Source organism: Apteryx rowi, unplaced genomic scaffold (assembly GCF_003343035.1).
Source record: "Apteryx rowi isolate R43461 unplaced genomic scaffold, aptRow1 scaffold_261, whole genome shotgun sequence".
NCBI classification, from domain to species: Eukaryota; Metazoa; Chordata; class Aves; order Apterygiformes; family Apterygidae; genus Apteryx; species Apteryx rowi.
This window is the reverse complement of record NW_020448986.1, coordinates 285,039-307,399: the sequence shown is the minus strand read 5'-3', so window position 1 is coordinate 307,399 and position 22,361 is coordinate 285,039. Positions and strand designations below refer to the sequence as shown.

The 22,361-nt window shown below is 36.3% G+C and overlaps 2 protein-coding genes across 2 annotated transcripts in view; one reads left to right on the top strand and one right to left on the bottom strand.

Moving 5' to 3' along the window:
- CCDC146 (coiled-coil domain containing 146) overlaps positions 1–22,361 on the bottom strand; it is a 91,137-nt gene that overhangs the window by 52,129 nt on the left and 16,647 nt on the right. The gene's annotated exons all lie outside the window — the stretch shown is intronic.
- On the top strand, positions 13,429–20,810 carry FGL2 (fibrinogen like 2). Its single transcript, XM_026067737.1, has 2 exons — positions 13,429–14,127; positions 17,691–20,810. The coding sequence occupies exons 1-2, from the start codon at positions 13,506–13,508 to the stop codon at positions 18,395–18,397; spliced, it is 1,329 nt and encodes a 442-aa protein (XP_025923522.1). The 5' UTR covers positions 13,429–13,505; the 3' UTR covers positions 18,398–20,810.

The window sequence follows — 22,361 nt, the reverse complement described above, 5'->3', positions numbered from 1 at the left end:
TTGCAGAGAGCTTTCACATCTTGTAAAGTCAGCATTAAAATCCCTAGGTTCCTGGGAAGTCTGGTGCCCAGGGTCTTGCAAAGATTACTCCCCCTCAAAAAACAACCCTCAAAATGACCCATCTTACCTATGTAACACAAGACTCCACTTGTGGAGAAGATGAATTACTGTAATTCCTAACAATTGCTACACAGAAATTCAACACAGGAAATTCCTAACTTGTTTTATTATTGGTAAGAATGCTTGGGTTTAAACAACCTATGCTTGAAGAAGCCCTAGTGTTAATTAAAAAGCACAGTATACTTTGGCAGCAGTGACTGTGATGAGTATTACACCTTCTAGATTTCAACCTTGGCAAGTACTCTTGGAAATTAGTTTAAAAATGTCATCATTCAAGAACACACAAATAAAACAACTAATGATAAAATAGTCAATGGTATTTACATATATACATACATTCACACACACAAGCAAACATAAAATTTCTAAATCAGGGTTTGTGATAATTTTCATAATTTTAATCTGGTCTGTTGGACCTGCAATAGTCACATATTTCTGTAAAAAAAGTTGCCTAATAGACAATATCCCAAGACTAATATCCCAAGTTTAAAAAAGAAGTTACATTTCACCTCCCCTTACACCCTGCCCACCACCTAAGATGTTCATTTGTAGCTGCTCATCCACAGTTCATTTTGTTGCTTGTAAGTGCTCATGTTGCTGGAATAAGAAAAATGGTAGTTCTCTTTAGTTATCCTAATAATTTGCTACATTGAAAACAAGAAAAAGAACCAATGAAGATGGAGAAGTGAGAAAAAAAGAACTTGTGTGCTCGACAGGTCTTTTGCAGTCCTGTGTTAACTATGACGCTCTGGAAAGAATTGAGGTCATTTTGTTATACTGGCAGTGGATGATCTCAAGCCTGGAGTTTTGAATATAGTCACATAATTATTCTTAAACTGTTGAGTCTTCTGAGCTCTCTCCATGTGAGTTGCTTTTCTCCTTTCCTTAGCTTTTCTTTCTTATTATACAATGAACTGGGACCCCACAAATTTTTAAACACACCCAAAATTGATAGATCATCTGGGTAAACTAAAATAAATTTTCTGTATTTAAATGAAGAATTATTGGAAAGTTGGATGCTAGTAGGTGGTTGTTTGGCAACTTCTTTTTGCTTTCTCCTTGTACTCCCATAAATGTAATTATATAAAAAGTGTGTATCTTATTACTGTGTTGACTTGCATCTTTCCCTTTCAATATAACTTTTCTGTTATGTTTACTTTATCCTATTAAGCTACCCCTTCTTTTACTTACACTTATTTTTAACTGATTAACACCTTACACTCCATTGAGTGTAAACTTCTAACTTTGTTGCATCTTTCCAGGCTATTTGGCTATCTGAGGCTTTGCTTTTCTACCAGAAAATAAAAGAGTAAATAAATTTGTTTCTTTCAGTCAGTGGAAAGTCCATGAAATAATAGTACTGAAAACTCTAAGAACTATAAGGTTCTCAGTTTTGAATTTTATGTCTTTTTCATGTCTTATTTTGGAGCTCTCCAGAAATGAAAAGAATTTAGCCAAATTTCAAACTGAGTAAGATTATGTAATTTGAATATTGGTCTAGGGCTTTGCATGCTTCTCAAGAAACACACTGTGAAAAGTATGGAAGATCAATATAGCCACCATCAAGACAACACGTACTGTGTTAATATCAGTTACTCATAATCATTATGAAAGTGAAACATCTGAAGGCTTCCTAGGAAAGACTTAATTTTAACATTCCCTAAAATCTCTGCATTTCAGAGAAATGATGGAGCTAACACACATTTCTAATTATGTCTGCAGATATTGCAAAATAACTGAAATGTATTCTAAACTTCAACAAAATAATCTGAAGTGCCTGTATATTAATGGATGCAGCATGGGGAACAAACAGGAGGAATTAGAAGTCCATGTGCAGTTGCAGGGATACAATCTGATTGGGATCACAGCAACATGGTGGGATAGCTCACATGACTGGAGTGCTGTGACGGATGGATACAGGCTTTTTAGGAAGGACAGGCTAGGAAGGCAAGGAGGGGGAGTCATCCTTTATGTGTGAGAGCAATGGGAATGCATGGAGCTCTGCCTGGGGATGGGTGAGAGGCCAGATGAGAGCTTATGGGTCAGGATTCTGGAGGATTTGGTAGTGGGTACAGAGACCCTGGTAACACTGAAAAGGATAAGGTAATGAATACCTTCTTCACTTCAGTCTTTACTACTATGACTGGCCTTCAGGAATCCCAGGTCCCTTAGACCAGAGGGAAAGTCTGGAGAAGGAAGACTTACCCTTGGTGAAGGAGGATCAGGTTAGGGAACACTTAAACTGGACACACACAGTCAATTGGACCTTATGGGATGCACACACGAGTGCTGAGCAAGCTGGCTGATGTTATTGTGAGGCTACTCTTGATTATCTTTGAAAGGTTATGATGATTGGGAGAGGTTCCTGAGGACTGAAAGAAAGCAAATGTGACTCCTATCTTAAAGAAGGCCAAGAAGGATGATCCGTGAAACTACAGGCTGGTGAGCCTCATCTCGATCCCTGGGAAGGTGACAAGACATTGTCACACTGGAGCAAGTTCAGGGAAAGGCTACAAAGATGATTAAGGGACTGGACAATCTCTCATATGAGGGGAGGCTGAGAGAGCTGGGACGGTTCAGCCTGGAGAAGAGAAGGCTGAGGGGGGATCTTATCAATGGGTATAAATATCTGATGGGAGGGTACAAAGAAGACAGGGCCAGACTCTTGCAGAGGTGTCAAGTGATAGGACAAGATGCAATGGACACAAAATGAAACAAAGAAAATTCCTTCCGAACAGAAAAAAACACTTCTTCGCTGTCAGAATGGTTGAACAATGGAACAGATTGCCCAGAGAGGTTGTGGAGTCTCCATTCCTAGGGGTATTCAAAACCTGACTGAGCACAATCCTGGGCAACCTGCTCTAGCTGACCCTGCTTGAGCAGGGGGGTTGGATCCAGAGGTCTGGATTCTGTGATTCTGTAATGGTATTTTCCACCTTTTATTTCTAAGCTGTAGGTTGTGTAATTATTTATAACAAGACATTATGACTACACTCACAGTTATTTTAACACACAGAATAATCCAGTAATTTATATTAATGTTGTTTATTTCAAACGTCTCCTCAAATGAGTCTTTTGTCTCATAATAGGACACAACAGAAAAATATCAAGGGATTAATGTATTTTATTGTTTGTATATACTCAGGATTTCAGTATAATATTAGCCACTTGGCAAGTAGCTCTTCTTGCCAAGCTGCTATGTGAGGTTTGGAATTTGCTCTTTATGTTGTTTATTTGAGGAATTATTTTTACTTCTTTTGGATATTATTTAAATGTTTAAACACTCAGGGAAGAAAAACAATACATGTTCCTCATAGAACAGGAAGCTTTGTGTCCTCTGTCAAAACCCTCAATGAGTCGACACTGTCTGGACACTTACCAAATAGCTCAAGTGTTTCTTAGTATGGGGAGACAGCAACACTGTACCTCCCTTTCACGTTTCATGGGCTATGTCTACATTGCAAAGGGAGGAACAGATATAAGCATGCTGAACCCATGTCATGACTCTTGCGTTTCTATCCACATTGCTGGCTATCAATCTCCAGAGCATCCATATCATCCTTTAGAGGAGCTGAGCTAGGGATATCTGTTCGTGCTTGGCTTGCCTGCACCTGGTACTTCCAAACTATCTGGACAAAAGTTTGGAGCCACAATACACTAAGTGAACTTAAGTTTTCTCCTCAAGTTCAGTCCATTGCTCAGAACAAAGTTCATAACTGAGCATGTGCTTGTGCTAAAACAGTGCAGAAGGGAGCTCAGCTTGAACTTGCATCACTCTCCACACAGAAGTAGAAAACAAGGATCATCTGCTCCAGGGTCTTAGCAACAGTGCTGCCATTCCTGCCATCAAACTACTGCCAGGTAACTGGCAGACGCTCTTCTAAAGAGCTGTGTGTATGTGAGGATGAAGCTTCACAGATATGCGAAATTTGGAGCAAACGCATATGTGCATTTTGTAGAGGTCTGAACTACAAAGCTGATTTGTCTGCTTGTTTACTTCTTTATTGGCTTTGGATTTCAGAACGTTTAGACTGCATCTGGTTCATATTTCTAAGCTTTTTTGCACACAGTAACTTTTTAAACTGAATACTGAGATTGTTTTCAAAGGTTTTAAGGAGCAGAGCAAAAATTATGCACTCAGGATAACATTTCAGATGGGCAAATAAATTATTTTTAACCTCAGAGCATAAAAAGTTTACAATATTGAAGCGATAAGCAACCAATACAAAATAATTTAAAATCTAAAATATAGAGATATTTAGAGAAAAAATACTTTCTTTTCTTGAGGAAGGAGAAGCCAAAAGTGAAGGAACATAAGATCTTCTCCTCAGAGAGCTTCCTATATCCTTTCAGTTAAATGAATAGTCTTAAAAAATTTAAAATGCTTAAAATGATGTAATATATCATTAACAATAAAATGAAGAAAAATGCAGGATAATAACTTGGTTTCTAAAAGGCTAAATATAGTCTTTTAGAGTGTCCTCAATTTCTGAGAACTTCTGTGACTTCTCATTACTTTTCAAGATCACATCTTGGCTCCTTCGAGGTGGGTCATTCAGAAATGAAGAAACCCAAAAGTTTAATAAAATTAAAAAAATATAGAGCTAGCATTTGTCACCTGTGAGGCAATAGATTTCTTTTAAAAACACAAGAAAACTGCTCTAAAAATCCCCAATCCAGGTGTCACAGTTTAATGCTCTTAGGATTTCTGTGATAATTTCATCTGAATCCCTCAACAACACACAGCATAATTTTTACTTTTTTCACCACTTTTGGCACAGGACTTGAGGTATGGACTTTAATACCGCAAGACCAGACTGTTATATAGAACACAAAGCTCAGTATTGGAATCAGTGAGAAAATTCACACTGACTTTTATTAGAACGAGTCCTAAATCATTTGGAGCCAAAACCACCTACTTAACTCTGAATGCTTTTGCCAAATAAACTAATGTAAGGATAATGATTTAATGGCTTGCTAGATAAACAAATAGGTAAAAATCAACTGGCATTGTTCCAAATAACCTTTCCAAGCTTTTTTTTAATTCAATTCGAGAAAATGGTAAAAGAATAATGTAAATTAGACCAGTTCTACTTACCAAATGGCCTTACTTTTTCAAGCAATGAAATTTGGTCCAGAAAAACAATGTGAAAATTTCCCCATATACCTATGATGAAATCCCACTTCCATCCACTTTCAAGTGAGCTAGGATTTCTCCTGCAAATATTCTTTTCTAATATAAGGTCAAGATCAAATTCGTTTCAAATCAGACTGCATTAGAAAACAGTTTTCCAGGTAGGAGAAATAGTAAAATAGCCCATTTTGCCATATAGGGTAGTTCTCTCCACATATGCTCATGTCATTTGTAAGATCTAAAAGGCAAGGAATGAAATCAATTATTCCAATCTTTTTATTTTTTTCTCCTTTCTAATCTGTGAAGAGCCCTTATATTCTGGAAAAAACTCATTCTTTGTATTTTTTCCAGAAGTTTTATTTACATCATTTGCATTGCAACTACAGTAAAGCAAAAAATAATATACAGGAGGAGTAGAATCATAGAAAAATTTAGGCTGGAAGAAACCTCTGGATGTCATTTAATGCAACTTCCAGCTCAAAGCAGGGCTAACTTCAAGGTTAGACCAGACTACCTCAGGGCCCTGTCCTCTCAAGCTTTGTAAATGCAGTGATTGAGTAAGAATGCAGTGATTGAATGGAAACTGCACCAGTTATAAAATAATCTCTGTAATCTGCTAGTGCACCAACAAATCTCTCTTTACCTTAGAGAAGATACTGATGGGTCCTGAAATACAGAGTCTAAGCAATCACTTACATCACTTCATCTCACTTTTGGATTTTTTCCAAAACCATGCAGCTAAAGACTCTGCAGTTCTTAGAATATCTGCATGCCACAGCATTGAGAATATTAGAAAGATAACCCAAAGACATTGAAAAAGAAAGCACAATGGCAAGTTAAACTACAGTGCATGACTGCAATCCATTGTCTTTAGACTGTAGGAAGAGTAAGGAAGGCAAAAAGAGATGACAAAAAAGAGGATAATAATTAAGCCAGTGTATTTAAGGTTCTAATTCTTTTTAATAATCCAATTTAACTGATAAAATTATTTCAGACTGCTTTCCAGAGTTTATAAGAAACAAGAAAGAAAGCTGCTGAGGCTGGCTTGAGTCTTTGGTCATAAGAATTAAGCCCTCTAGATATTTGTTAAATGGAGAAATCCTCTTACCTAACCTTTTAGCCATCTCCAAAGTAGTTGTCTAGTCTAGGCCAGTGCTTTAGGTTTCATGTACAGTCAGTGGGTTCCCCGGGTGTCCACCACAGGCACCTATTCCCGCAGGTGGGATGAACCTCCTTTTCAATGAGCCTCTCACTCACCTTTGACAATAGTGGGAGCCAGAGATGATTAACCAGCTCAGACTGGACACCAGATGTTTAGATGACCAAAGTTTTGTTTTTAAAGCGAAGTATTACATCACAATCTATATATGTCCAGTAAATATGTTCATTACACTTTTGGGAACTGGGAAACATGTAAAAGTACAGACAGGAATAGCAACACAGCAGATTTTTAGGGAAGAATATACATTGTTTAAGTAATCAGTCATTCTTCCAGAGAGAAAGGTTATGACGGTAAAAGGTAAAGAAAAATGTGGTGTGGTTTTTAAATTAACACTGTCAGTAGAATTGACAAATGAAAGGCGGAATCCCTCTCATCTCTAAGTACATACCCACTGACAGGGAGTAGATTTTGTAGGATATGTGTTGGAAATACACAGGGAAAGTCTTTTTACTAGCCTTTCTGAATAGAAAAAGATTTGACACTGAGTTTTCTCAACATTTAATTTAGGCAATAAACAATCATATCTGAACCCATGAGGCTATTAGTTGCACAAATGATTAAAGAAATTACATCATTTAGCTATGCACACAAATTTTCCATTTTCAAATTTAAAATTTTCCCTTCTTTTGAAGAGGATCTTTGGGAATTTTGAAAAACAAAATATGACATCTCCAGAAATCCTCAGAAGCAGATTCCAAAAATACCCCAACTCCTTAAATAATGCAGGAAACTGGTCAAGTGAACATTTCAGATAATCTTACAAATAAATTATACAAATAAAATATATCTGCTGTCAGCTGATAAAAAATAGAGACTACTTATATATACATAATTTAAGTTACCAAATAAGGCTGAAAAGAGGTCATTCATATGACCTAACTTGGGATGTCCACAATGTAGACATGTGTGCTAATCATATAAGTTACTTTTAAAGTTGATTTTTAACGTCCTGATGTTCGTCATAAACATCATTTCCAATTCATTCAAACATTTCAAACCACTCTTCTATTCTTTCAACTACCCTTCTGTTCTCTCCCGATGTTTATGATGAGCAAAATTAGCCCGAAGCAATAAGTGTATAAAATCACATTCATAGGTAAATCTGTCCTCTCTTCAAAGTGCTACTTTTACAGAAAAAAATCAACTTCCTGAACCATTTTTATTTGGAAGCTAAAATAATTTAATTATTTTTAAAAAGTGATATTTGTACATCACCAAGTGCTTCCCAAATTATTTTGCCCTCTTTCCTATGCCAAGAAAACTTTAAACATAATGAATAAGATTATATGCACTTTTAAAATACAGCATATCATTATTTAACAAAGTGAGGGTGTAAGCTTTATGACACTCTCACTTCATTGTCTACAGGAAGATGACTTAGTATTATAAGTGGTTCAGTATCATGGATAACAGTACAGTTAGAGTTGGTTCCACATACAACAAAGCCAGTAACTCAGTAGAGAAAAGTCAAACACTAAAAAAATGAGCCTGAGAAATGATGGTACTCATTTGTATTTTGATATAGAGTCTTTATACCAATACAGCATCATTGAAAGACTCACAGTCTACTTACTATAAAGTAGAGCACTTCACATTAAAAAGTTACATGCAGATGATGGTACATAAGCAAGACAAAACTGAGAGTGGGGGTAAAGTAAGGGCATACATGAAAAACATTAACTATATAGTCCTAACTATAGTTACGACAGATATAGCCCTGTATTGCATTAAATGGAATTTCTGCAATTTTACTTTTTTAATTATGGATGGATCAGTCTGGCATCTTATAATGAAAAGCAAACTGCTGAAAGCCTTATAAAACTAACAAACAACTAACTAGGAAAATAATATCATGAACTCTTTCCCAAGGCATAGTTAATAACTGTAGTGTTATACCCCAGTTCATGGGAGAAGGCAGTCCCTATATAGAGAATATTAAAGTCAACCTCCATCAAGACGATATAAAGGTCAGCAAATGCTGCGTCTGGTAGCCAATTCTGTTTGGTATGGCTCAGGTAAGAGGGGGAATAAAGGCCTGGGAAGGTAGACTCTGCAGGAAAGGAGAAGACTTTCCCGCTGTCACTTGATTGGCCATGAACCTCAGGAGCATACTGAGTCTTCAGGACAGTCTTACACTAGCTGGTTTCTCTGGAGCAGGCTTTTGTAGGCATCAAAAAGGAATTTTCCTGGAAAGGCTATACAGACACAGCAGGGAAGGGCTTTTGCCTTAGGAATGCCATTTTTCTTAGATTGTCTTCTGGTTTATTTTCTCCATGTATTTGACCAGCTACAGGTCTTCTGGGGCTGTAGATAAAGGAGAACGCTCAGCAGTAACATCTAGGTTTGAGGCAGGCAGATGTTCAGATCTTTTGGGGAAAACAAAATGAAAATCCAGGAACTTGGTATCATTGATCTCTTTCTTTCTTTAAAAATACGTTCCTTCTCTTAAAAGAAGGATGTGATATTCTTTGACTGCATGTATTTTGGTGGTACCAAAATGGTACCATCCATTACACTGCTCATTAATCTTTAACATTTCTGTAACTAATGTTACAGAATGTACAGTTAATGTAAGTAACTAATGGTTGTAGCCCAAAGTCTAATTTTTAAGATCTTTTTATTTATAAAACAAAGACTAATTTAAATAGATAGTGAATCCATGCAGCTACTTGTTCTATGTAATCTGTATCTGGATAATCACATTAAAAATTGAACTCATATGGAATAGGACTGCCTCCCTTTTAGTCCTCTGATGTGTTCTCTTATAAGAAAGTTGAACAGGCAGTCCCAGAATCCAGTGCACAACATAGACACTGCTTTCATAAAGAAATACTACTGAATAAAAGAAATAAAATAATTGAGTTAATCAGAAGGAATCCTAAATCAGAATTTGTTTCTAGTATGGGGTTCTGGTATATATCCCACATGGTAAGAAAATATTACTCCTATGCTGAACCCTAACATATCCCACCTCTGCCACCAAACTGGCTTATATGAACAGGCCCAGATCTGCTTCAGGTTTGTTCACATCATTCATTTAAACTGCTTAAACAAACAAATGTTTTGCAGCAGCTCTGCTGCAGGAGATGGTAACTCACAGCAGAAAGCCGGAAACCAAACAGATGACAAGCTGTAGTGTTTTAAATTGTCACAGTCACTAGTTAAATGAACATCTGCTTGCAGTCTTACCTTTCTTGTTTTCTATTTGACCTACATTCTACGATCTGCTGGAAAAAAACCCTTGCTCTAAAAAATCATGGGAAATGGTTCATGCCACTATTGATAAACTTTGAATAAACAGTCCTAACACAAGTATGTTAAACCAAAATATATTGCAGTGTTAAGTTAGTTTAACCTTCCAACCAGTCAGTAGTTCTGGGAACAGAATTAAAATATGTAGAATTTAAGAATTTCATGAGCTCTCAGTTATTTTCTTTATGATTGGGAAGATATGTCTTTAAGATTAAGATCAGTTCACTGAAGGAAAAAATAAATTATTTAATAAAAATTAAAAGAGATGAAAAGCTATAAGAAAGAGACCTTTAACCAAATATAAGACCTTGATAGAAAATTCTCATTTGTGGTCATCAGCTGTTAATCAGTTAGATCTTTTTACAGTTTAAAAAAAAAATCTTAAAGATTGTTTCTGCTTTGGTTTAACTATTATACATAACACTCCGGAAAACTGATGTGGAAAAAAGGGATCTGGAAAAGCTCCATTTGGGAAAAACTTCATGCCTGTAAATAAACTCTGCAGTTCTCGACTTTGATCTAATCCAATATTTCTGCCATTGGTGAAGCTGCACCAGTATCCTACAGTATCAGACTGTTCAGTGACCCTTCCAAGGGCAAGGATTTCTTGTGAAAAACACAGTTTTGAAAGTTTGCTTCACTTATCCCTAGGAAGCTGAAGAGGTACAAAACACAAAAAAGGCAGGGGTGTAATACTACTTCTAGCTCCCGAGGGAAGAATAGATACTTGACATGTTGTGAATGGGAAGAAAAACCAATCCTCAATTACAACACTTCTCCACAACAACGTGGGAGAAGCATACAGATATCTGATGGAGAAATGGGTCTTTCAGGCTCCAACAGACTGCTGATAGCATATCAGCAGAGCATCAGACTAAAAAGATCAGGAGGACTGCGGAGCATCTCAAGAAGATTACAGAAAGCTCATCCAAAGGAGGAAGTTAATATCCCAAATCAAAGATACACTGGGGACCAAGGAATGATTGTCTTAGGACAAAGATGTTTAAAAGGCTTAGATACTTTACATTACTATCTGAACTTCCTTTTCTTTGACATTCACCATTACTAGAAATTTCCACCCTTCTTGAAGTCTCTCAGTTCTAATGATTTTTAGGTTTCCAGGGCAGCACAACAATCACAAAGGATAATAATATTTGATACGCACTTAAAGCCTTTCAAGCCAATTCATAAGACATGGACTACCAAATATCATTACTACTAATTTTACAGATACAGAATAGTTTGTCCAGTAGCAAGTCAAACAGGAAATAGGCAGCAGAGCTGGTAGTAAACCAGACGAGCAACAGTGGAGGGGAGTATGGCTTCCCAAACAACGAAGGTTTTCAGTCCTATAGGAACTCTGTCGTATTTCTAAGGCCCCTCAGAAGACACTAGCATAGTTTTCTGCAATTACACAGTAGCAACCATACAGGAAAACAAGGCTCTGTGAATAACTGTTCTTAGATTGACGGAAAAAAGTTTAAGATCATATCAGGCAACTGAAAATGTTAAAGTTTTACTCACTGAAATTAAAAACATGCATTTCATCTACTGTGACAACCATTTCAGTTTCATTTCTATTTGATGCCTTTTTAACGAAACTAAAGGCAAAAGACATCGGCATGGCTAAGTCCCAAGATACGTCCAGTGATGATTTTTTACTTCGTAGTTGGAAAACTACTGTGATGGGAAAGGGACAGAGGGGAGGGCTGCACAGCTTCACCACATGAAGTACTATCACAGGTTCAGGGACGTCCACTTGGTATGCGAGAGGGGTAGATTCAAACCCAACTTTGCAAGAAATTGCCCAGACGATGGTGCTAGGTAGGAATCTGAAGGGATTGCAGTAGGTTAGACAAAGTACCTTTTTACCAAGCCTGCTCACTGTATTATCAATGTATGCCTGTGGTCTCTATAAAAACTAGCAACATTCCACAGATCATGAGCTTACCAAGTATGTGTGTGACTAGTGCCTGTTTAATGTTTAATTTGTAGTATGAGTAATTTCAAAAAGGGTTTAGGGAAATAAACCATTCAGATCGGACTAATTAAACAAGAACTAGTGTTAATATCCTTTAGTCATGCAAGGTATTCAACTCTTGACAGAGCTACGAATGCACAAAAGACATGCATTCAGTCAGCTCTGCCTTGGAGCACAAGGGAAGAAAAAGTCATATATCATTGAAACTATAGGCACCACGTGAGAATGGTAAAGGTGGCTGTAGAATACAAGTGAGTAAGCGCACGGACATCTAGGACTAAAGTATTTCATCTGGCGGATTAGTCATGAAAAGTAAATGATTAACTCTTGAAGCTGATACAAGGTGCAGTAAAAAGAAATAGAAGAAAGAAAGAACTGAAAAGCAGGAATTGAGAAAAGAATTCCCCAAATGGGTAGACCCATAGGAGCTACTTCCCCAGCTCCCAGGCTAGCTTTAGATTTACAATTTTGGGGCAGCACTCAGAATACCAGGCTTTGCCTTGGGTTTTCTGCACAACTGACCCAACATTTAGGATCTCAAAAATCTTGGAGTGGGCTTTAATAACTTGTTTCCTTTTTTTTTTTTTTAATGTAAGTGACTAAAGGGTGCAATTAGAAGTTCATTTAGATTTGTTTTGCTTGTAACTTATTGTTATCAGAATTTTAATTGCAAGTCTTAAGTCTGACCTTAAGTCCTGCTTAATAGGCCTTCTGTTTGTGCCAGTCTTTGTGGGGGAGTTCTCACTTAAAGGCAAAAACCAGTGCCTCTTCTGCAAGAAGCAGATGTCTGAGAGGTAGCCTACTGCTACCCTAAACGTCTCTCAGATTCTTCTTCTGACTCTTAAAAATTCTTTGTGCCAGGGAGAATGCATAGGTCTGAAGCCTGCTGGCCAGGACACGCCAAGTTACCACCTCTCCTCTGGCCCAGCAAATGTTTAAGAGGCAAAAGGACAGACTGGGAGACTGAAGAGTTTCAAAAGGAAAGGGTGACAGTGCTGACCTATCTCAGGATATCCAGTAATTTGCTTTGGATAGGACATTCTCCTAAGGAAAGCCTTTCTTCAGATGCCTGCTCAGAATCAGACAGGAGTGAATTTGAATCGTGATATCCCATACAAATCATGAATATTCCAGATAACTACTCTAAATACTGTTAGGCAAAATAGGAAGAAGAAAGGAGCTGCTCATCTTCCTTGGCTTGTGACCCTACCCAGAAAAATGAATGAAAATTATTATGTGTATTTTGATATATTCGAGATTTAAATAATTTTTATGAATAAACCTATTCAATTAAAAAAAGTTTTAGGAAGGGGGAGACTCAGTGTCAGTGGAGTTATTCTTGTGATAAGCATCACATTGGGAAAGGGACCGATTTTCACCTTTTCCACCTGCTGTGGTAAACCTATGGTCTGCTTTTTAAAAATAATTTTAGAACACTCAGATGTTAAGAAACAGATGTTAGTAGACTATTAAAACACAGAGCTAAGTGATCTTTCCCCTCTCAAAGAAAATCCATGTGAAAAAAATGAAATTAGACTGCATAAATGATCAGCACACATGCATTTCATCATTTTGCTTACATACGCAAGCTCTGAGTCAGGAATAAAGACTGAAATCTGCTACTTTTGCCAAGCACTACCTACTTTGCTCTGCTATTAATATCGCCTGTGATGCAAGCACTCCCACCCATTTCTGAGAACAGTGCAGGCACTCTGATAACTCACAGGCTTCGAGCTGCCCTTATAAAGTTGTTCCACTTTTGCACACTTCCTCATACTGCTAGTTTCTCTGCGAAGATGAAGCTGCTCGTTTACTTAGTCTTGCTTAAGACAGCCCTGCTTGCTTTAACAAATGTCTTTGCAGTTGTTTTAGAAGAGGCAGAGGATGCTGAAGAAGGAAAAGTTACTGATACTTGTCCTATAAAGCTCAAAACTAATGGGAAATGTGATGAAGGAGAGGATTGTCCATATCAGATAAACCTGCCTCCAATGACCATCCAGTTACCCAAACAATTCAGACTGATTGAGAAGACTCTCAAAGAAGTTCAGACCCTTAAAGAAGCGGTAAACAAGCTGAGGAAATGTTGCCAAGATTGCAAGCTGCAGGCAGATGACAACCAAGAAAGAGACAGTAGTAATGAATTCCTGCTACCTAATGCAGAAACTCCAGCAGAAAACAGCAAACTCCAAGATAACAGAGTAAAGGAACTGCAAAGCAAAGTTAACAGAATGTCGTCCAGCTTAAAAAATGCAAGGAGTCAGATTCAGACACTGCAGGGTCGCCTAGAGAAAATGAGCCTCATAAATATGAACAATGTAGAGAATTATGTTGACAGCAAAGTTGCCAATTTGACATTTGTTGTGAACAGTCTTGATGACAAATGTTCTTCTAAATGCCCAGCAAGGCAACCAGCACCTGGTACGTAACCTGTTAATTCCTTATGCCTGTATAAGCTTTCTATGTGTTTTACAATTATTAGATAAAAGAATCAAATATATTTTAATCAAGCAGATGTGCTATCCACTTCACAATATAAGCATTTGCTCTTCTGGTGTTTATATATACTCCTGTAAAACATTTCACCTGCCATCAGAGGGTTGCTCAGAGTTGCAGGTGTTCAGCTCCTCCTAGAATTTGACCTTATTATGGGCTTAAAGCATGAATTTTCAAAGAACATCTTCTGTAATTTAATTAGTAAATATGAACAACGAATGTATTATTTTATACCCTATACCTTCATTAAGGATATTAGACATCAGTGAACTACATATATTTTCTGCTTGGATGAAGGGGGCAAATATTCTCTTTAGCTGTGCCTTAGCCAATGAAAATATTCTGAAATGGTCTAAAAATCATTATTAAACATGAAGTGAATCTAGTAAAATGTTTATTCTTTAACAGAGGAATAATAAAATAATTTTCTACCATCACAGCAAATACCTGAAAAGCTTGGCTAAAAACACCTACTAATACTACTTCTCAAATGGGTAATGCATGTACCATACCCTCAGCAAGAATCTAATATATAAGAATAATAATATATCTAATATATAACAAATATAAAATGGAAAACAGGTTTTACAGGTGTTACCTTCGACAAACACATTTTTCTTTTACTTTTTAATTTCCTAGTTAAAATCAAGAAATAGAACTAATACTTTCCCCCTTATGTTCACCTTTATTAAAGGAAGATTAAAAAAAATTGTGAAGTCAAACATTTTATGGAAAACAATAAATATTGAAAACAAGAATACTGAGAATAAGAAACATTCACAACTGTCAGTGTATTCTACCACTTAGATATCTTACATATGAAGATAGGGCTCTGTAGAGAAAAGCAATGAAAGATCAGACTGCACTGAAGTTTTTGAGCCTCTATTGCCCAATACCCAGGTTTAAAATAAAACTGTTCTTCTGTCTACTCAAAATGAAAATTGAAGGATCTGCAGATCGTACAGTGCATGTACAGCTGAAATTCTGAGAAGTATGAAAAGAGTGAATGAATAGTAATACAAGAAATACTTTTACTATGTCAGCAATCAGCTTTAATCAATATAAATCAAATAGCTTAATTCAGATCTAAAACTGTCACAAATAGAATGATTGTTATCCTGTACATTGATAATGGACAATGAATCAAACTCAGGTACTTGATAATAGACTAAATTCATTTTACTTATTTCTCACATCTCTTACTGAAATATTGGGTACTGTTCATACCATATGATACTGTATATATTCCTTATATTTTACAGTAACTGATGCCTAAAAGTGTTTATAGCAGCAATATATACGTTAGGAAAACTAGCAACCATAACAGCTACAGCTTTTTCCTATATAGGAGCTATTCCTGCTTCCACTGAAATTAATAGAAAAAATACTGTTTACTTAAATGGGAATGGAATTGGATTATAAAAAGATTTTACCCCAAATAGGTATTCTCTGTCAACATCTACTCTGAAACTTTGACCACCAAAGATCTTACACAAAGTTCAGTGAACTTAATGAGAATCTTTCAGTTTGGGACTTAAATTCAGCTTTAAAGCCTTTGGTTCCTACACTGACATATGATAGCTGACCACAGACATTCACATTTGAAAATGTTTCCCTGTTCTGTGGATAGCAAAAGAAAATGCTATCAACTGTCCCCTTCTGGACTCTTCTTCCTCCACTCCAGCTAACATTTACATGAAGGTAAAACGAAGAAAAGCTATTATTAACTAATGCTTTTTTTTCCTGAGTTAACCTGACCATAATTCCTTCCAGAGGAGAGCAAGGGATTTCTAGTTCAAGATTATCCTTCAGTTTTCATGCTACTAACTCCCATGCCACAGTCTCTCACCTACAAAGTGTGTACAGTATAAGGGCACTTCTAAGAAGTCAAAGTTAAAGATATATTTAGTTTCGCCCATAAAGAATAAAAGAACAATTTTCTCTGTGTGTTAAAGAGTTTGTTAGATAGACAGATTTCTATGAGAAAATAAATTCTCATAGGATGACTCAAATTTACATGTAACTTCTTATGTATTTAATAACTTCTACAATAATCGTAAGATGTTCTTTTCTTTCCAAAGTTGTCTTATTTTATCACGTTTCTTCATGCTCTTATAGGTTGCCAGTTTATTATACCAGTAAACAAGGAGTCCTGAGTCTTATCCCCTGCTGCAATCTGAGAACACTTATTCTTTTCAAGAAGTAGTTTAATTACTCAAAAATTTCTAGAAATAACATGCAGTTGAGGTCTGCAAAAGAGCATGGCCATAAACTCAAATCTACAATAGAAATGAACATTGTCAAAATAGTTCTGACTCTTAACTCAGAACTGAGAGCTCGCTATCTCTTATTTAGGAACATGGAATTATAATACCATGCATTCCGAAAACTGTTGCACACAATGTTATTACTAAGGTAGTGGATGGAATATGGATTTATATTCTGCAGGAAACACCTGGGAATATTTTTCTTCCATGTAAAATACACAGGGAGAAAAAGCTGTGTTAATGGTAGATGCTGAACCTTTTCCTTACTTTAAAGCCAGCAGTGTCAGCGACACAGGAAAGCACGGTCACATTTCTAGCTTCATCTTTCTCAGAATCACAGTTTTAGGACAATAGATGAGACAATTCTACTACTTTGTTTCCTGCTTCCTAGAGTGCTGTAAAAAATTAAACGTTAATACGTTAAAAATTCCTAAGGACGTGATGTTCTGTATCCAATGACGTTCATTGAACAGTAGCCAACCTCAAGTCATTCCCTCATGTACACAGCTTTTCCTCTGACATACTTCCACATGAAGATTTCTATTATAGACATAGTGTAATTGTATACATTTAAATACAAAAAGGAGCAAGCTTATGAATCTGAAGCATTAGAAATATCAGGCTGAAGATACTGGGCTGAATCCACAGGAGGTAGGGAAGGGGTGAAGAAAAAAGTTGAAAAAAGGAGAAAAGGAAAAGCAGCCAACCAAAATGCCCCAATGTCAAGCAGTCTTGATACAAAAGTCATTTAAAGGCTTTGACAGCCATCTGATCTAGACATCCTAGGTGGTATCTATTACAGAGCAAATCGGATGGAAAAAAGCTGCCTCCTCAGAAGAACTAAAATTGCTGTAGCACTATTTCATTTCTAGAAGTCTCTCTAATCCAAAAGGCTGAACATGTGTTTGTATCTCTTTTAAACAGCTTTCTTGGGTTTGACTCATTAGATATGTGAAAGGCAGATGCAATACAAGTCCAATATGATGGCAAGGTAATGCAAAGCTTTGATTAACTTTTGACTTTTCCTACTTAGCAATAACTGCAAAAAAAAAAAGCACTTGGTAAGAGAAAGAGACTCTACAAAACACAGACAACAGCGTAATGGAGTCTGCACTGGATTTAAAATATTCTTTATGCCACAGTCTGGAATGATGCTAACAAATTTTGTTTCTTTTTAAATTCAAATTGTGTTTATTTTAACACTATCTATTTTTCCACCAGTTGTACAAATTATGCAGAGAGACTGTGCTGATTATTATACAGCAGGTAGAAGAAATAATGGCATCTATAGCGTTACCCCTGACCCCAGAAATCACAGCTTTGATGTTTATTGTGACATGGAAGCACTGGGAGGTGGCTGGACACTGCTGCAGCGGCGTCAGGACGGTAGCACTAACTTCAACAGAACATGGAATGACTACAAAAATGGCTTTGGAAACCTTAGCAGGGAGTTTTGGCTGGGGAACGATAAAATTCACCTCCTGACAAAGAGCCAGGAAATGCAACTGAGAATTGAACTCGAAGATTTCAATGGCATCAGAGAATATGCTAAATACGAGCATTTCTACGTAGCCAACGAATATCTCAAGTACCGCCTGAGTGTTCACGGCTATAGCGGGACAGCAGGAGATGCCCTGCACTACAGCAAGCATTACAACCACGATCAAAAATTCTTCACGACGCCAGACAAGGACAACGACAGGTATGCATCAGGCAACTGTGGAGCGTACTACAGCTCCGGCTGGTGGTTTGATGCGTGCTTGTCGGCCAACCTCAATGGCAAGTACTACCACAAGAAGTACAAAGGTGTTCGCAACGGGATTTTCTGGGGTACATGGCACGGTGTTTCTGACGATATTCCTAGCGGTTATCGGCAACCCTTTAAATCAGTAAAAATCATGATCAGACCCAAAAGTTTTGTGCCGTAAATCTAGGCCTTTCTCTTAACTGATTTGCATTGGATTGCACTCAAAAGCACACTTAGTCAGTATTATACTCAGAATTCAAATATTCAGTTATGTTTGTCATAAAATAGTTCTAGACAAAATAACATATTTCCACATAAATTTTTAGAGATGGTTTGCCCCACATAAGGTATTAAAAACAGCATTAATGATTCTGAATAGTTATTGCTAAAACTTAGCATAGGTTAAGTCTTGGTATTGCTATGTAAATATCCTAAACATTGCTGTTGGTGCTTTTACTGTCTGTGGTATACTAGATTTTACAATTTAAAAGTTTTAAGCGGTGTCCTATAAATTGTATCTGAATTAACACCTGCATTTTTACTTGAAAATAACTCAAAAGCACATCTGATAATACACATCTGTTAGTCACTTAGAATAAAACTCAGTATCTCTTGATATGGCCCTACTTTTTGTATCATCTATGCTTCACAACTTCAAGTGTATGCCACGGCATAAGCATGACTTAGGGAAGTAGCGTGTATTATTATTTTAAAAGGATTAGGGAACATAAGACCACATGGTTTGCTCAAAGACACAAAAGAAGCCTTGAGGAAAAATTGGAAAATGAAGATGATTCCTTTTGCCAAACAAGTTGGTGAAAGAATTGAATAAGGGCAAGTGGAAATAATGTATAGAGCATGTAAAGAAAGAGGACTTTTTTTTGTTCCCGTCAATTCCTCTATTGAGGCCCAATGTCCTATTCCTCCTCTGTGGGAGAAAGGAATGGTTATGCAGCTTATCACAGACTTATACAGGTAGACAGACAGGTAGAAAGAAGCAGCAGCAAGGGTGCAAGTCTTTGCATTAATGCCTCTAAATACATACAGGAGTTTCCAGAACCATTTTGCTTTCTTTCGAATCTTTTAGGTAGGACAAATGTTACAAGATGACTTTTGCAGAGACTCAAGCTCTCTCTTAAAAACTGCTCACTATATGTACCATTAGAGTTTAAATTATTTGTAAGATTATAAAAAAAATGTAAAATTAGAAGATCACCTTTTCCCCATTTTCTGAGTAGCCCTTTTTAAAGTCACAGAATCATGAAAAATCCAGAGGCAATTACAGACAGGAAAGAGACTGGGTGAAATACCTTTCTGTTCTAAACTATAACAGATGAAAACTAATCAAATGTTCAAACACTTCAGGGTGGACCAACCAAAGATACTACTATTATAGCTCTTATTGTAGATAGCAAGCATAAATTTGCCTACGTAAATCTCTTGTCTATGTTAGAAAGGACATGTCTCTAGAATTGCAGTGACTAACATTCTGAGACAAGATGCAGCTTATATTAGCAAAGGACGTATATACCAATTCTGAGAAGGAAATAAACTACTAGGGCTGTATTTCTTTACCAGGAAAAGTGTGGTCTTTGCTGGTGTAGGCTTATTGGTTAAAGAAGCTATTTCTTAATGATGCTAAGCAACTGAGCGATGCCAATGAAACCTGTAAGTACATATCTGATCTAATACTTTACAAATATGACCTTTACTGCTTTTTAAGACAATAACCAAAGCTATTACAGTCACAATTTATATAAAATGAGCAACAGTGGCAATTACTAAATTGTAAAATATTAATATATATATTTTAAGGGAGTAAATACTTTGAAGGATATTTCAGTGTGAAGTGTAATTTGGTTTACTATGTTTCATTTTTAAAGATTAATGGAAGATTTTGAGGTGTATAATCTTTGCTTGAGAACATGTTTTGAAGTTTTACAGTATTTATTTTGGGATTGACAACAATTGTCTAAAGCAAAAAAACCCCACTTATGAAATATTGGTTAGAAGAGCAAAAATGTAATTGCATATGATTATATTTAAACATTTGGCATGAAATGCACAACTTGCTCCTATTCATTATATGATAACTAGCTAAGTAAGACAATTACAGTATCTACAAGCTTCTACTTGAAAATGTCTTTTTCCTGCTAAGTTGTTGGAAGAGCAACTGTTATGTTTGGCATATCTTTGTATCTTGTTTAAAGGAAATTTTGTAAAACAGAAATTTTAACATAATAAGCAAATGTGACTAATATCACCTACAAAAGCCTTGACCAATCTCTTAAAATGGGAAGAAAAAGGCAGTGAATGTTGTTAGACAAAGCTGAATACTACCTACCTGGGACTGTTGTAGCTGAGGCTCCATTAATATGTACTAGTTTTACAAAGTGTAACTCTATCTACTTGCTGGATCAAGCGTTATTTTTAAATTTTCCTTGGTGTAAATAAAGATTAAGACACACTGTTGAGGCCATACTACTGTCACAGGATTTTAAGTTTCTCTATGTGGACTGTAAAAGAATCCTCAAAAATTGTTTCATTGATTTTATGTAGAAATTGAAGCAATAAACACAGCGCAAGTAAGACGACCTCAGGTGGCCAGTGAAGAAGGCTGTGTGACGCGACAAGAGCGCCATGGCATTTTAAAATGGTGGCAATGAGAGCTCTTAAGACATTCAGTTTATGACACTTCAGCTGCCAGATAATACCAAAGGCTGAAATCTTGGACAGCCATTTGAGACTACTTGGATTTTGGAACAGAAAAATTACTTGCCCATCAAGAGTTTACAAAGGCTGTATCATTAATATAAAAGAGGAGAAGCAAACTCATTATTTTTATATATGACATACCACCTTTCCGATCACATGCAGAAAACATCTATGTAACAGAAATGATCATATGAAAATCTTTGTGGTTTTGATCTTGCTAATATTTAAATGCTGAATTTTAGCAAAGAAGATTACTACCAGCAAGCTGGCTAGCAAAATTCCTATGGGATTTTTCCAAAAAATAAAGGCACAACTCCATCTGTTGAATGTGATCTGCCAAGCAGACTGTAATTTCTTGGCTTTCCGTGCATGGTTTAAACAGCGACCAAAAAAAACAAAACAAAAAAAAAAACACAGAAGAAATGAAAAATAAGGTTTGAAAACACTGATTTTTAACAAAGATTTTATCTGCACTTTTCCATGGAAATATCAGTCGGTATCAGCTCAGGGAAAGGCTTTCCTTAATGGTCTTTCTGGAGAAACACTGCAGTCAGCTCAGACATCTATTTAAGAGATCAAGTTGAGAACAACAGTTCTGCAACAGGTGGTTTGACACTTTGGTGGAAAATAAATATTTGCATTTATGTGATATTTTCAAAGGAAGTTAAGATGGTTCTCAAAACCACACCTAGAACACTGTGCTTATAAACTAAACCACAACCTATCTTTTTAAGAAAAATACAAGCCAAATTTCCCTAGCTTCTATGACATGTCACAGAAAAATCAAAACAGCGAGGATGTTGTTTAAAAGTTTAAGTTTCCATAGAGAAAAAAAGAGACAATCAGAAGCAAATATTGGCCTACCAAAAAAGAGATCTGAAATATATTTTTACAAATGTCTTCTGTCTTCTTTTTTTGGGAGATGAAAGTAATATATCTTATAAGGGCTGGAAGAAATTCACATAAGTTTCAAAGAAAAATGGCTAAGCAAGAGCATTTCTATAGGCCCTGCTAACTGTGAACATTCCACTTAAAGTGTTACGTTTCATTCACAGCTTTAACAAAACTTTTATGGAGTTATAAGTACTTCTGCCAGAAGTGAATTTGGCCACAACCCTCAATGTTAACTAGAAACAGAAAACAATGTTTTAAGATGATGTGTCAAATCCAACCATAACACAAGTCACAGGAAGAGCATATGAATCAATATATCAATAAAACAAGAATCTGTCTGGAAAATAATCAATAACTGGAAAAAAAGACAACACCCTATTACTGAATTATCTTTGTGCAATCAAGACAAAACGTAAGTCTAATTAGCATTACACGCCTACCCAAATAGCATGCTAACACTTAGAATTTCACAGTAGAAAATAAGCATGTTTTACACACTTATTGCTGAGTATTATTGCTGAGTCAATGGCTTTTAT